The sequence below is a fragment of the Chrysemys picta genome, chromosome 1 (assembly GCF_011386835.1).
Source record: "Chrysemys picta bellii isolate R12L10 chromosome 1, ASM1138683v2, whole genome shotgun sequence".
NCBI lineage: Eukaryota > Metazoa > Chordata > Testudines > Emydidae > Chrysemys > Chrysemys picta.
Genome location: NC_088791.1, coordinates 332,299,910 through 332,313,228, shown reverse-complemented (window position 1 = coordinate 332,313,228; position 13,319 = coordinate 332,299,910). Strand labels below are relative to the sequence as shown.

General features: G+C 46.3%; 1 protein-coding gene across 2 annotated transcripts in view; it reads right to left on the bottom strand.

The window, feature by feature from the left end:
- The window catches only part of ME3 (malic enzyme 3), a 189,458-nt gene extending 183,167 nt beyond the window's left edge, over positions 1–6,291 (bottom strand). Inside the window, exon 1 of one of the 2 annotated variants that reach the window (XM_005287523.5) lies at positions 5,836–6,291. In XM_005287523.5, coding sequence (XP_005287580.2) covers positions 5,836–6,018 — 183 coding nt within the window. In that variant the 5' untranslated portion in view covers positions 6,019–6,291. The remainder of the gene's footprint in view (positions 1–5,835) is intronic. The other variant, XM_005287525.5, reaches the window with a different exon arrangement.
- Positions 6,292–13,319: the final 7,028 nt, after the last annotated feature.

The following is a 13,319-nucleotide window of genomic DNA, read 5'->3' as shown; positions in this document are numbered from 1 at the left end:
TAAGGCGGGGGCACCTCCCAACTATAGTACTGTACTGTACTGTATGGCCAAAAAAAATTTCTCTGGAACCTAACCCCACCCCATTTACATTCATTCTTATGGGAAACTGGATTCGCTAACATCGTTTCACTTAAAGTCGCATTTTTCAGGAACATAACTACAACGTTAAGTGAGGAGTTACTGTACGTTTCTGGAATGTTGCATTCAAATTTGTTACATTAGTATTGCTACAAACAACTCCAAACACCCTCGCTGTCTTAGAAATACATCTCAATGTAAATATATACAGCTAGGAACAAGGAATGTAGGCCATATTTACAGGATGGAGGACTCTACCTGTGAAGCAGTGATTCTGTAAAAGATTTGGGGATTGTGGTGGATAATCAGCTGAACATGAGCTCCTAGTGTGACACCGTGGCCAAAAGAGCTAATGTGATCCTCGGATGCATAAACAAGGGAATCTCAAATAGGAGTAGAGAGGTTGTTACTTCTGTATTTGGCATTGGTGCAACCACTGCTGGAATATTGGGTCCAGTTTTGGTGCCCACAATTCAAGAAAGATGTTGATAAATTGAAAAGGGTCTAGAGAAGAGCCACGAGAATGACTAAACGATTAGAAAATCTGCCTTATAGTGATTGACTCAAGGAGCTCAATCTATTTAGCTTAACGAAGAGAAGGTTAAGAGTGATGATTACAATCTATAAGAACATAAGTCTGGAGCACCCAGGAAATTTAAATGACTGCTTTTGAAAATCCCACCAATGGCTTCTTAGGCAACTTGAGCATGGCTAAAATCCCTTGGGCGTTCAACTACCACTTGAACCCCTAGATAGTGGCCCAAATGCCTATCTGCATCTGCATCTGCCCAAGCTTTTGAAAATGTTAGCAAATGTGTGTAGACACCATCCCTTATGTGTTTCATGTTCTACTTCTGCCACATTCAAGGACAGGAAATTAAAAGCTGCTATATCTGCACTTTTAAAAAACCCAGTGACTAATTCCTCTCTCCTCCCCTCCATCTATTTTTGAGGCTTTTCTATCAATTTGAGGGCAGTAACCTCATTGTATTGCCTCAGTAGGCCAAGGGTGCCCTAGCATCTTGAGTGATTTTGGATGGGAGGAAATGCAGTAACATTTACAGAAGGGGAGAACGGCAGCACTTGGAGAGCATAGGATGACACAGGAGTAAGCTTGTGAAAATCCCAGCATCTTGTGCGCAGCCGAGCCCGAGCTTTCAAATAGCTTGGATGCCTGTCCTCAAATCATGTTTTTAAGCATCCAGCCATGTTGTTCTTTGAAAATGTCCCTTGTTGTAGGTGTGTCTAAAGCTGGCTGCTCAAATCCTCTGCAGAGCATCCGAAAGAGGTCACTTGAAAATTCCTTTCCATGTGTCTTTCTCCAAAGCCACATAAGAAGTCAGTGACAGAACTGGTAGCAGAACCTAGGCCTCCTGAATCCCAGTCCTCTGCCTTAGCCACAAGACCATCTTTCCTTTGTGCTTTCTGAAAGAGGTTGCAATATGTCCAACTCAGGCAGGACACACTGGTGCACTTTTAAGTCATAAGGATTTGCAAACTGGCGGTAAATATCGATCATAAGGATTTGAGACCCCAAAAGTTAAAGCTCCAACCACCACATCCCAAGCTCTAGATATCCTTGACAAATACTTAGAAATAAAATTCTTGGGCTTTGTGGTCTCCCCTGAATATCAGTCGATTCAGGCTATTTTAGGCAAAAGGGCAGGTGTGAGTTTCAAGTTTGAAAGGCCCTCACAGAGAGCCCCGAAAACAGCGCCCTTTGTATTAAACCAATAGAGCTCAACCATTTACACTGGTTACTAAACTAACTCACTCCCCATGTGACTCTGCTGCAAAGATAGTATCAGAGGGGTAGCCGTGTTAGTCTGAATCTGTAAAAAGCAACAGAGGGTCCTGTGGCACCTTTAAGACTAACAGAAGTATTGGGAGCATAAGCTTTCGTGTCTTGCATCTGAAGAAGTGAGGTTCTTACCCACGAAAGCTTATGCTCCCAATACTTCTGTTAGTCTTAAAGGTGCCACAGGACTCTCTGTTGCTGCAAAGAGACAGTCTTTTGGCCAATGGCGTCCTAAGCCATTAATGTAGACGTCAAACCCCACACCTTAAACTTCACCGGGGAGCTATTAGGCTACCACAGCAGCCAACAGAGTGTAGAGCACCAAGGTGCTCATTACACAGGACAACACTACATTTCTGCTATCTGAAAACGCAAGAGCATCTGGAAACCTAACCAGACCCCTAACTGGGAAATTCACATAAAAACAGCAGACTCAGACCTGAAACCAAAGCAGCAGCTATGATTCTTATCACATAGCATTCCGTGATCACAGATAAGTTGGATAAACTGCCTGGAAGATCCCACCTCAAATGAAGATAGTTTATTCTTTAGTAATTATAATATTCTGTGCTATGTCCAGTAAAGAAATAAAAGCCTGTTCTGAATTGCTCAGAAAGAACAAAGTACATGGCTCCAGTTTACTGGAGAGCCATATACAGGTATATATATCTATATCTATAGATATATATAAACCATGGACCATAATGAGCAGATCTTCCCTGCCTCACAGGGGTGTTGTAAAGATAAATGCATGAAAGATTGTGAGGCACTCAGCTCTTATCCTAACAGGGCCATATAAGTACCTAAGATAGAGATAGGCAGAAACATGGAATTTGAAACTGAGGTGTTGCACATTGTAACATATTTCACCACTGACAGAAGTTCTTCTTCTCCCCTTCCTCTGCATGCATCCGAGTACATTAATTCTTAACAAGAGTCTTCCATAGGACTCACGGAAGAAAAAAAACCCTTCACAAAAGGTTTGATTCTTAAGGAAGTGCCCAATGGGAGCTTAGCCATTGACTTCAATGGGAGTAGGATCATGTTCTAAAGAAATATCATGTAGAGATGATTTGTACCGGGTGTGCGAGCCATGCCAATTTAAAGCAATACTATATAGCATCATACCAAGTGATTCACTTTCAAAGGTTAAGGTAATAATTATTCAGTAATAATCAACACATGTAATCTCAGTAGCAACACCAGATATTTTGCTCTGCATAAAGTACTATTGCACAAGGCTAGATGACAAGATAGCATCTGAACAAAAAATATCTGCAGCGCTTTAGCAGTAGCAATTGATCAGTGTTCATGTATAGCTGACAATGTTCATAATCTTTTCAGCCTTACAGATTTTGCCATAGAATGATTCAAAATGACGCAGAAGTCCAGAATCCTAATATATAGATAATCTGCAAAGCTGCATATGCAGAACTGCCTTGAGTCATAGTGCTCCTATATATTTGGAGATGCAAAATCATATATATTAAAATAGCACCTGAAGGCCCCAGCCCATTGCACTAGGCACTGTACAAACATTAAAATAAAATATGGTCCCTGCCCCAGATAGTTTACAATCCAAGTACGAGACAAGAGATAATGGGTGGATACAACAGACAGCAGGAGTATAAGGTAACAGACAATTTTGATTAGTACAAAAGTGTTCACAGCATGTTAACTATCTAATCATTGCCAAGTTTATGGTAGGCATGATTTCATAGAATCATAGAATATCAGGGTTGGAAGGGACCTCAGGAGGTCATCTAGTCCAACCCCCTGCTCAAAGCAGGACCAATTCCCAACTAAATCATCCCAGCCAGGGCTTTGTCAAGCCGGGCCTTAAAAACCTCCAAGGAAGGAGATTCCACCACCTCGCTAGGTAACGCATTCCAGTGCTTCACCACCCTCCTAGTGAAATAGTGTTTCCTAATATCCAACCTAGACCTCCCCCACTGCAACTTGAGACCATTGCTCCTTATTCTGTCATCTGCCACCACTGAGAACAGCAGAACTCTATCCTCTTTGGAACCCCGCTTCAGGTAGTTGAAAGCAGCTATCAAATTCCCCCTCATTCTTCTCTTCTGGAAACTAAACAATCCCAGTTCCCTCAGCCTCTCCTCAGAAGTCATGTGCTCCAGACTCCTAATCATTTTTGTTGCCCTCCGCTGGACTCTTTCCAATATTTCCACATCCTTCTTGTAGTGTGGGGCCCAAAACTGGACACAGTACTCCAGATGAGGCCTCACCAATGTCGAATAAAGGAGAATGAACACATTCCTCGATCTGCTGGCAATGTCCCTACTTATACAGCCCAAAATGCCGTTAGCCTTCTTGGAAACAAGAGCACACTGTTGACTCATATCCAGCTTCTCGTCCACTGTGACCCCTAGGTCCTTTTCTGCAGAACTGCTACCTAGCCATTCGGTCCCTGGTCTGTAGCAGTGCATAGGATTCTTCCGTCCTAAGTGCAGGACTATGCACTTGTCCTTATTGAACCTCATCAGGTTTTTTCTGGCCCAATCCTCTAATTTGTCTAGGTCCCTCTGTATCTGATCCCTACCCTCCAGCGTATCTACCATGCCTCCCAGTTTAGTGTCATCTGCAAACTTGCTGAGAGTGCAGTCCACACCATCCTCCAGATCATTAATAAAGATATTAAACAAAACCCGCCCCAGGACCCACCCTTGGGGCACTCCGCTTGAAACCAGCTGCCAACTAGACATCGAGCCATTGATCACTACCCGTTGAGCCCGACGATCTAGCCAGCTTTCTATCCACCTTACAGTCCATTCATCCAGCCCATAAAAGAGCTAAAGTATTTTGAATAATTAGTAACAATATTAATGTAAAATATCTGAACCCAACGTTGCTGAAACATACATTTGATTCTCAAATTAAATCTAAATATGGAGCTGTATAATTCATAGCTAAATTACTTTCAGGTCCTATTTTGGATTCCCTGTGAGTTCTTCCTGAGTAAGGTATGCAGCATAGGATACTCTGCGATTAAGTTGGTCTATGGTGCAGCTCGAGCAATACTGAGAATCAAGTACTGGGAAATACTATTTAGGGCATAGTACAGACAGCTATAAACCCATTCAAGAGAAGCTTAAAAACCAAACGAAGCCAAAGCAAACAAACTCAAACTTGCTTGTCTTAATGCAAAGAAATAAATGTCTGGTTCTATATCTAACTACCAAGTACTGGGAAATGCATTGCAGTAGAAATGTTAGAAACCTGTTAGAAATGGTCTTTTAAGGAGCTATCATGTTTTCCCCCTGCACTAATTTTTGGTTCAATGGAGTTCTTTTGAATAATACACACTCGATTCAGTTAAATGTGTACCTGGCACAAGGGGGCCCCAATCGGGTCGGAGTGTTACCACAATACACACAGAAAGAGAGAAATGGGAGACTGCCCCAGAATGAAAAGGCAAGTGTCTGTGGCCATACCTAGGCCCATCAGAAAGTGAACGGTTCTGAGAGGTGATGGGAGAGAAATTTAAACGCACGCTGGGGTTATGTTATTTCACCCAACCCGTGACCCGAGCTAGAACCATTCCCGGGCTACATTCGGGACACTCATTCTGCGGACAGCTGAGCTCCTGTCCTGTCCGCGGCCGGACCCCACGCACCAATCAAAGCCGCTGCTATAAAAGCCGGCTGCAAGGCCGGGGTTTGATTGGTTAATGGCACGCGGAGGGCCCCCCCGGCGCGCTCCATGCCATAACAACAATAGCCAAGTAGCCCATAGCCCCTGGGTCTCTAGCTGTCCCCGCGTGCCCCGAGCACCCGCTCCGGAGGAGTCTGGCACTCGTGCCCCCGCGCACGATCCCAGCCGAGCCCGTGGGGCCGCTCTGCAGTGTGGACGCGGTGCAACATCCACGGCGCTCGCCGGGCCAAGCATCCCGCGGCCGGGGCGTGGGGCAGGCTCCAGGGCTGGCAAGGCGGGGCACGTACCTTGTTGAGATGGGGGTTCCTGGTGATGTCGTAGCCTCTCTTATTGGTGGCCTTGGAGGGGGCGCCCCGGGCTTCCCCCGAATGGCAGCCTCTGCTCAGCGGGGGGCTCAGGAGAGGCAGCCACTGGCTCGCCCCCGCCACCCGCAGCAGGCGGCGCCCAGCTCGGTTGCAAAGCGGTATCATCGCCTCGGGAGCCCGGCTCCACCTGGTCGGTGCAAGCCCCAGGCAGAGCGGTCAGCGAGGCAGCTTTCCCCAGGTACCTGCAACGGTGGGGGAGACCTGGGGACCTGCAGAGATGGGGGGCAATCCGGGGTGGGGGACCTCACCACCAGCTCTGGCCCAGGGGCGGGTCTGGAGCAGGTGCTGCTCGCTGCTGGTTCCCAGGCAGCGCAGGGCTCCGTGCTCATCACCCAGCACCAGCAAGTACCTCAGCCCCTGGAACGACCCTGCAAAAGCGAAAGCAAACCCAGGAAGCAGATCAAGTAGCAGCTGCAACCCAGGGCCTGGCTGCGGCGGAGGCAGCGCCTCCTCCCAGCCGTCCCCCCCACCCCGGACCCGTCAAAGCTCAGATGCTCGGGAGAGGGAGGGTGATCCCGGCATCTGCTTCTCCAGGGTCACCGGGCTGCCCCCCTGCGCTGGAGGGACGGAGAAGGTTGGTCCGGTGTGAGAGCGGCCTCCCCAGGATCGTGCAGCTGCTGGGCCACCAGAACAATCACAGCGGGCTCTGTCTTCCCTCCCCCCCCCCCCCCCCCCATCGTCCCCAAATCTAGCCCCAGGCACCGGGAGTCTGAGCCTCCCTCCTTCTCCTCCAGCCAGCTGGCAAAGGGGAGAGAGCCTGGAGTACAGGGGCTAGGTTCATTCCCCCTGCGCCACCCAGCCAGGAACCGGAGTGATGGAGCTACCCCCATCCCTTCGCTGCACCCCCTGAGCCAGCAACAGGGAGAGAACATGGGGGTAATGAAGCTTGATTCCCTGTGCCGTGAAAGGCCGCTGCAGAGGTTCAGACGCTGCCACGCTAGCAACAAGGACTTAGGGGGCAGGAGCTCTATGGGCCCCACCATCAAAACAAATAGATCTGGGGTGCCTGGAGGTGTGATCCCTGCAGAGCCGCACAGGAGTGCTGTGCTCACGCCCCCTCTCATCAGAGCGTGTTTATGGGACATGCTGCTGGTGGCATATTACGTAGATTACATACCCAGCAAATAGACAGAGGACAGATAGAAGCTTAGATATGTGGGTACTTTTTATTCAGTACTCAAAATACATTCACCTGCAAAAACTCCAGCACATTTGTCCAAATGTTTTGAATATTAACATTTGAGAGACATACTGGTCTGTTAAACCCATAGATAGAGATTGTACTCAATTTAATAAAGTCACTAGAAATGACAAGTGTTTTCATGAGACTCTCTGTATAATCAAAAACAACAAGGAGTCCTTGTGGCACCTTAGAGACTAACAAATTTATTTGGGCATAAGCTTTCCAGGGCTAAAACCCACTTCATCAGATGCATGGAGTGAAAAATACAGTAGGCAGGTATAGATATTACAGCACATGAAAAGATGGGAGTTACCTTACCAAGTGGGGGAGGTGGGGTCAGTGCTAACGAGCCCATTCCCAACAGTTGACAAGAAGGTGTGAGTATCAGAGGGAAAATTGCTTTTTGTAGTGACCCAGCCACTCCTAGTCTTTATTCAGGCCTAAGTTGATGGTGTCCAGTTTGCAAATTAATTCCAGTTCTGCAGTTTCTCGTTGAAGTCTGTTTTTGAAGTTTTTTTGTTGAGGAATGGCCACTTTTAAGTCTGTTATTGAGTGTCCAGGTAAGTGCTCTCCTACTGGTTTTTTGAATGTTATAATTCTTGGTGTCTGACTTGTGTCCATTTATTCTTTTGCGTAGAGATGGTCCAGTTTGGCCAATGTACATGGCAGAGGGGCATTGCTGGCACATGATAGCATATATCACATTGGTAAATGGGCAGGTGAACGAGCCCCTGATGGTATGGCTGATGTGGTTAGGTCCCCTGTTAAACAGAAAGATCTGAGGACTATATTCTTGTATAACGTCTCTTTAAACAAAAGTTACCTGTGGTAATGATTGTTTTGTTTCTGATATTTACATGGGAAGGATTTGTAAACTTGTTAAAACTTCCCCTCCCCCACCCCCCAAAAAAGAAAACCCCAACAGCTAAAGCAAGTGGCATATTAAGTAGGGCCAAATTAGTGTGACATTGGGGTCATGGGTTAAAACTGAGAGCTCTTTGCAAATCTAGGGAACATCAGTCCTTTCCCAAAGCCCTCTCACGCAACCTTCAACCATGAACAAGGAGGGAGATTGGGACAAAGGACTGAGGCCTGGTCTACACTACAAAGTTAGGTCGAAATAAGCGGCGTTAGGTCGAGTTAATAATGTGGGTGTCTACACAACTGAGTCCCTTCCGCCAACCTAAAGGGCTTGTAAAATCAACTTCTGTTCTCCACCTCCGCGAGAGGTGTAGCGCTTCAGTCGACATCCACACATCGACATGGGGATAGTGTAGACACTGTGCTGTATAATTTGAATGAAAATTGGCCTCCAGGAGGTGTCCGACAGTGCTTCACTGTGACCACTCTGGAGAGCACTTTCAACTTCACTACACTTCAGCCAGGTACACAGGAAATAGTCGCCCCCTGGTTAAAGCCCCGGGAACTTTTGAATTTTCATTTCCTGTTTGATTGGCGTGGAGAGCTTGTCAGGACAGCCAACAATGGATGATCAAGACCACAAACGTGCTCCAGCATGGAGCACACAGGAGGTGGTGGATCTGATTGCTTTGTGGGGAGAAGAGTCTGAGGCAGAGCTCCATGGACACCTCCCAGGCTGTCTTAAAAGCTGCAGCACAAGATCTCTTGCCCATGCCTTGTGGCCTTATTCACCATGGTTGTAGCAGCAACCCGACTCTTGCAGTAGCCAGCTCTTCTGCTTAAGTTGTGGTTTGCAGGGAAGTGCATTGAGGGGTGTTTCTTTTATAAAAAGATTTAACCTTGCACCAGACACAATGTATGCACTGTCAATACTACCTTGTGCTTTGTATTCTTTGCAACTGAAACCTAGTCCGTAGGCGCATCCTCCACGCTGGGACAGAGACTTTCCCAGATTAGAAGGCGGAAAAAGATGACTCGGGAGGACATGTTCAATGAATTAATGCATGCCTCCAAGAGTGACAAGACGGAGCTCAGCGCATGGAGGATTACACTGGCCCACAATGACCACGAGGACAGAAGAGCGTGCAGGGAACACAAGCGTGTCACGCAGGATGAGATGGTGCAGATTATGAGGGAGCAAACAGACATGTTGAGGCATCTGGTTGAGGTTCAAGAAAGGCAGCTGGATGCTAGAGTCCTGCTGCAGCCTATGGTGAACCTGCTGCCATCGTTGCCAAGTTCCACATCCTCCTCTCCGGGGGGATGTGTGTATGGGGGGGGTGTCCAGTATCCCTTGCATTCAACTCCAGGGGAGGGTACAAGGACCAGAAGGCACCCATTCCCACACTTTTGATTGTTATTGCAGTGCAATTGTAAGCAAGCTGTCCTTGTTTCTCCCTCTCCCCCCCCACCCCGCCAGTGTTATCAGCCCTTTTGCCCTAGGTTATCTTACTTTTCTTTGCTGTCTCAGTGTTTGTGAGCATAATAAAAATCAATGGATCGAAGAGAAAAGGCTTTTTATTCATTCAACGCACAGCAGTTAGTGGGGGTGTAGTTTACAGGAGAGTATATGCAATGAAGGGGACTGCTAGATAAGGAACAACACACAAGTGTCACATTATTGTGGGTCATTGATTAAATTAGTTTTCAAACTAGACTCAGTGCGCCTCGATGTGGTCTTCTTATTGCCCTGGTGTCTGGCTGCTCAAAATTGGCTGCCAGGTAAGCTGCCTCCACCCCACCAGAAACTTTTCTCCCTTTGTTTCACAGATATTATGGAGCACATACCCATTGTGGTTGCTATATTGCTTTCACTAAGGTCTAACCTAGTAAGCAAACTACGCCAGTGGGCTTTTAAACATCCAAAGGCACATTCCACCACCATTCTGCACGTGCTCAACCTATGATTGAACCGCTCCTTACTGCTGTCCAGGCTGCTTGTGTACGGGTTCATGAGCCATGGGAGCAAGGGTAGGCTGGGTCTCCCAGGATCATGATTGGCATTTCAACATCAGCAATGGTTATTTTGCAGTCTGGAAAGAAAGTTCCTGCTTGAAACTTTCTGAACAGACTGGAGTTCCTAAAGATGCACTCATCATGCACCTTTCCTGGCCATCCCACGTTGACGTAGGTGACATATTTCAATAGATGTTAGGAGCCTAAATACCTTTGAGGATCTGGACCTTACCCTTTCTGTGAATGGGGGATAGCATGCCTTACTTCGCAGGGGTATTGTGAGGACAAATAAGGTAATGGGGACCAAGCCTGTACGTTATCTAGATAGACATATTACCCACTTGAAATTTAAACAATTAAAAAAAAAATAGGTTTTGCTCCTACATTCGCCCAGGAGTCCCCTTCTCAATTTCATTGTACAACCCCATTTTCCTGTTTTTAAAACATGTCTCTCTTTCGTGCATTGTTGTGTGAAAGAAACAAACAAAAACACAACCAGGAAAACTGACTAACTCAGAGGAAACAGTGGTACTGATTATACACAAAGTGTTGCTCAACTGCACACGAAAAAATGAAAAAAAATGAAGAACTGGTTTCTCTCCTTACTTTCCTGCATGTTACTTGTGACAACAGTACTGAAACCATTTCCGGACATTACTGATTGGTGGCTCTTTCATTCACTAAAGTTTGGAAGATCCTCTGGAACTACAAAGATAAATGCCACAGAAATAGCTACAAATAAACAAGTCTGAGTTCAAAGCAGATCATTCCACATTCAGCCTTGCCAAATTACAAAATAAGATTATACTTGGCTCTGTGCATATATTTTCTCCACTTGCTCTAATAAGCTGAGATATAAAAAAGAACGGTGTAATTACAGAGTTCCTGCTGTAAATTATGTGCTGACACTCTGAGCTCCAGTTCAGCACTGATGTTATTAGTCCCAAAAAATACTTTGTATTCCTATAGCAACCTCCCCATCACAGAGAAGTACACTGTACAAATATTTGAGGCATCTAGATACCACAGAGATGGACAGGTAGAATTTAGCTTCTCTGAGGGAGATGAGTATTGTCATCACTACTTTACAGAGGAGAAACTGAGGCATAGTGAGTATCTATGTATCTGGATACTCATAGGGCTCCCAATTAGACTCACAACACCCCTGTGAGGTAGGGAAGTACTGTCATTCTCCATTTACAGATGGGAAACTGAGGCACGGAGAGATTAAGAAACTTGCCCAAGGGACACTGGCAGCCAGTAGCAGACAGGGAATTGAAACTGGGTCTCTCACATTCGTGGCTAGCATCCTAACCACTGGGCCATCCTTCTTCTCTTTAAGGGTAACATTTTCAAATCTGTGGTACTGATCATACACAAAGTGTTGCTCAACTGCACACAAAAAATGAAAAAAAAAAAAGGACCCTAGCTATGACTTGTGGCACTAGTATTTGAAAAATGCAGCAAAAGTGACCAAGCATTGTGACACAAGAGGTCTGTGGCTGAGCCAGGGAGAGAACCCAAATCTCCTGACTCTTAAGCCTGTACTTCAACCACAAGATCAGCCTTCTTTGGTGCATCACAAAAAAGGCCCAGTCATATATCTACATTTCCCAGGCGGGAGGTGTCCTTGGAGATCCTGCATCACTTTCTCCTCTGTGTACATTCGCGCTTCATGCCTTCCCTTGGGCTTACTCAAAGTCCCTCACTTCTAGACCACATAGAGTCAATCAGTTGTGGGTGTGCACCTTCAACCAATGGAGACCACACATGCTTTCAAACTCTTCAAAATGCTTTCCTCTGCTCACCAGCATCACCACTATCTTGCTTGGGTTCGGGCTCAGCTTCATCCAAGAGCTGATCTCATCCACGCACTGGCCAGCTCATTGGTAGTGGTGTGGTCATATGTGGTGAAAGATAGGTAGCGCTGTGTCTTATCTGCATATTACTGCCATTTGAGTCCATGTTGTCTGAGCAGTTCACCTAGTGGCTGCATGTAGATGTTGAAAAGGACCAGAGAGAGAATTGATCCTTGTGGAACTCTGCAAGTGAAGGGTCTAGTGGTGGAGATGCAGTTTCTCATCACTACTCATTGGGTGCATCCCTCCAGGAAGGACTCAAACCATTGTAGTATTATCCTGGATCCCTGTCACCTCTTTCAGGTGAGGTGGCAGTATCTTATGCTCAGGAGTGTTGAACGGGGTGGACAGGTCCAGGAGGGTGAGAGTGTATGCCCACTATCTGTTGACCAGAAGAGGTCATCTATCAGTGCCACTAAAGCAATTTCAATTCCATTTCCTGGCCTGAATCCAGATTATGCTAGTTCTAGAATGTTAGCTTCAGTTAGGTGAGTTTGTATTTGGCCTTTGGCTAGCTTTTCAATGAACCTGCTTCTCAGGTTGGATACTGGGCAGGAATTGGTTAGAACCAATGTCTCCAGGGTGGGTTTTGTTAGTGCTGGCTGGACTATTGGGTGTTTGAAAAATCTATGCAAGGGTTGAAAGAAGATCATTTTAATGGCAATAGTGAGGTGAGATGCAGAGAGGAAGTTAAAGTAGTCAAGATGAGAGGAGTCCAAACCATGGAAAACTAGTTAGCAACATTATTCTGTGTAGGGTTGTAAAGCACATACATAGTATCTAAGTCGGGTAAATTAGTTCTACATGGCACTATAAAGGTGGACAGGCTTTGAATTAGTCTAATCTCCTCTTTAAGCCCATTCCACAGCTGAACCCCTTCAGATGAGAACACCTTATTTCCAGCTCTCATTTGCTTTCTCCTTGGCTTTATAAATTGCCTTGTCCCAGAAGAGCTGTCTTAGAGGATGGTGGTCTCGTTGCTGATGTGGCCTGTTGATGGCTTTGAAGATCAGGACCAAGGCCTGGAAAGGTCAGTGGAAATGGCCTGAGAGTGAATAGAGGGATCAGAGTACATGTGTGATGTGCTCATAGAGACCCGACTCACTGAGGAGGTGGGTCGCTCTATTCTGCATGAGCAGGAACCTCTGCATGGCTTTCACTTTTAAGCCCGGGTACAGTGCGCTGCAGTAGTCCAGATTGGAGGTGATGAGTACATGGATCACAGTTGTAAGATCATCAACTGGGAGCAAGGGGCAAAGTTACCCAGTGCTCTGAAAGTGGAAGAAAGCATTTTTGCCACAAATGTTACTTTGTTGCTTAGCAATGTCAGACAAGACCCTGAGGCTTCATACTCATTGACGAATTGGGGCAGGGAGGGAAAACTTAGATAACAGTGAAGGTCAGTGTCTGGACAATTCTTCACAGCTTTTCCCCCTGCCAACCAGCATCACATTGGTTCATTTTGAGTCAGCTGCTGTCCATCCAGA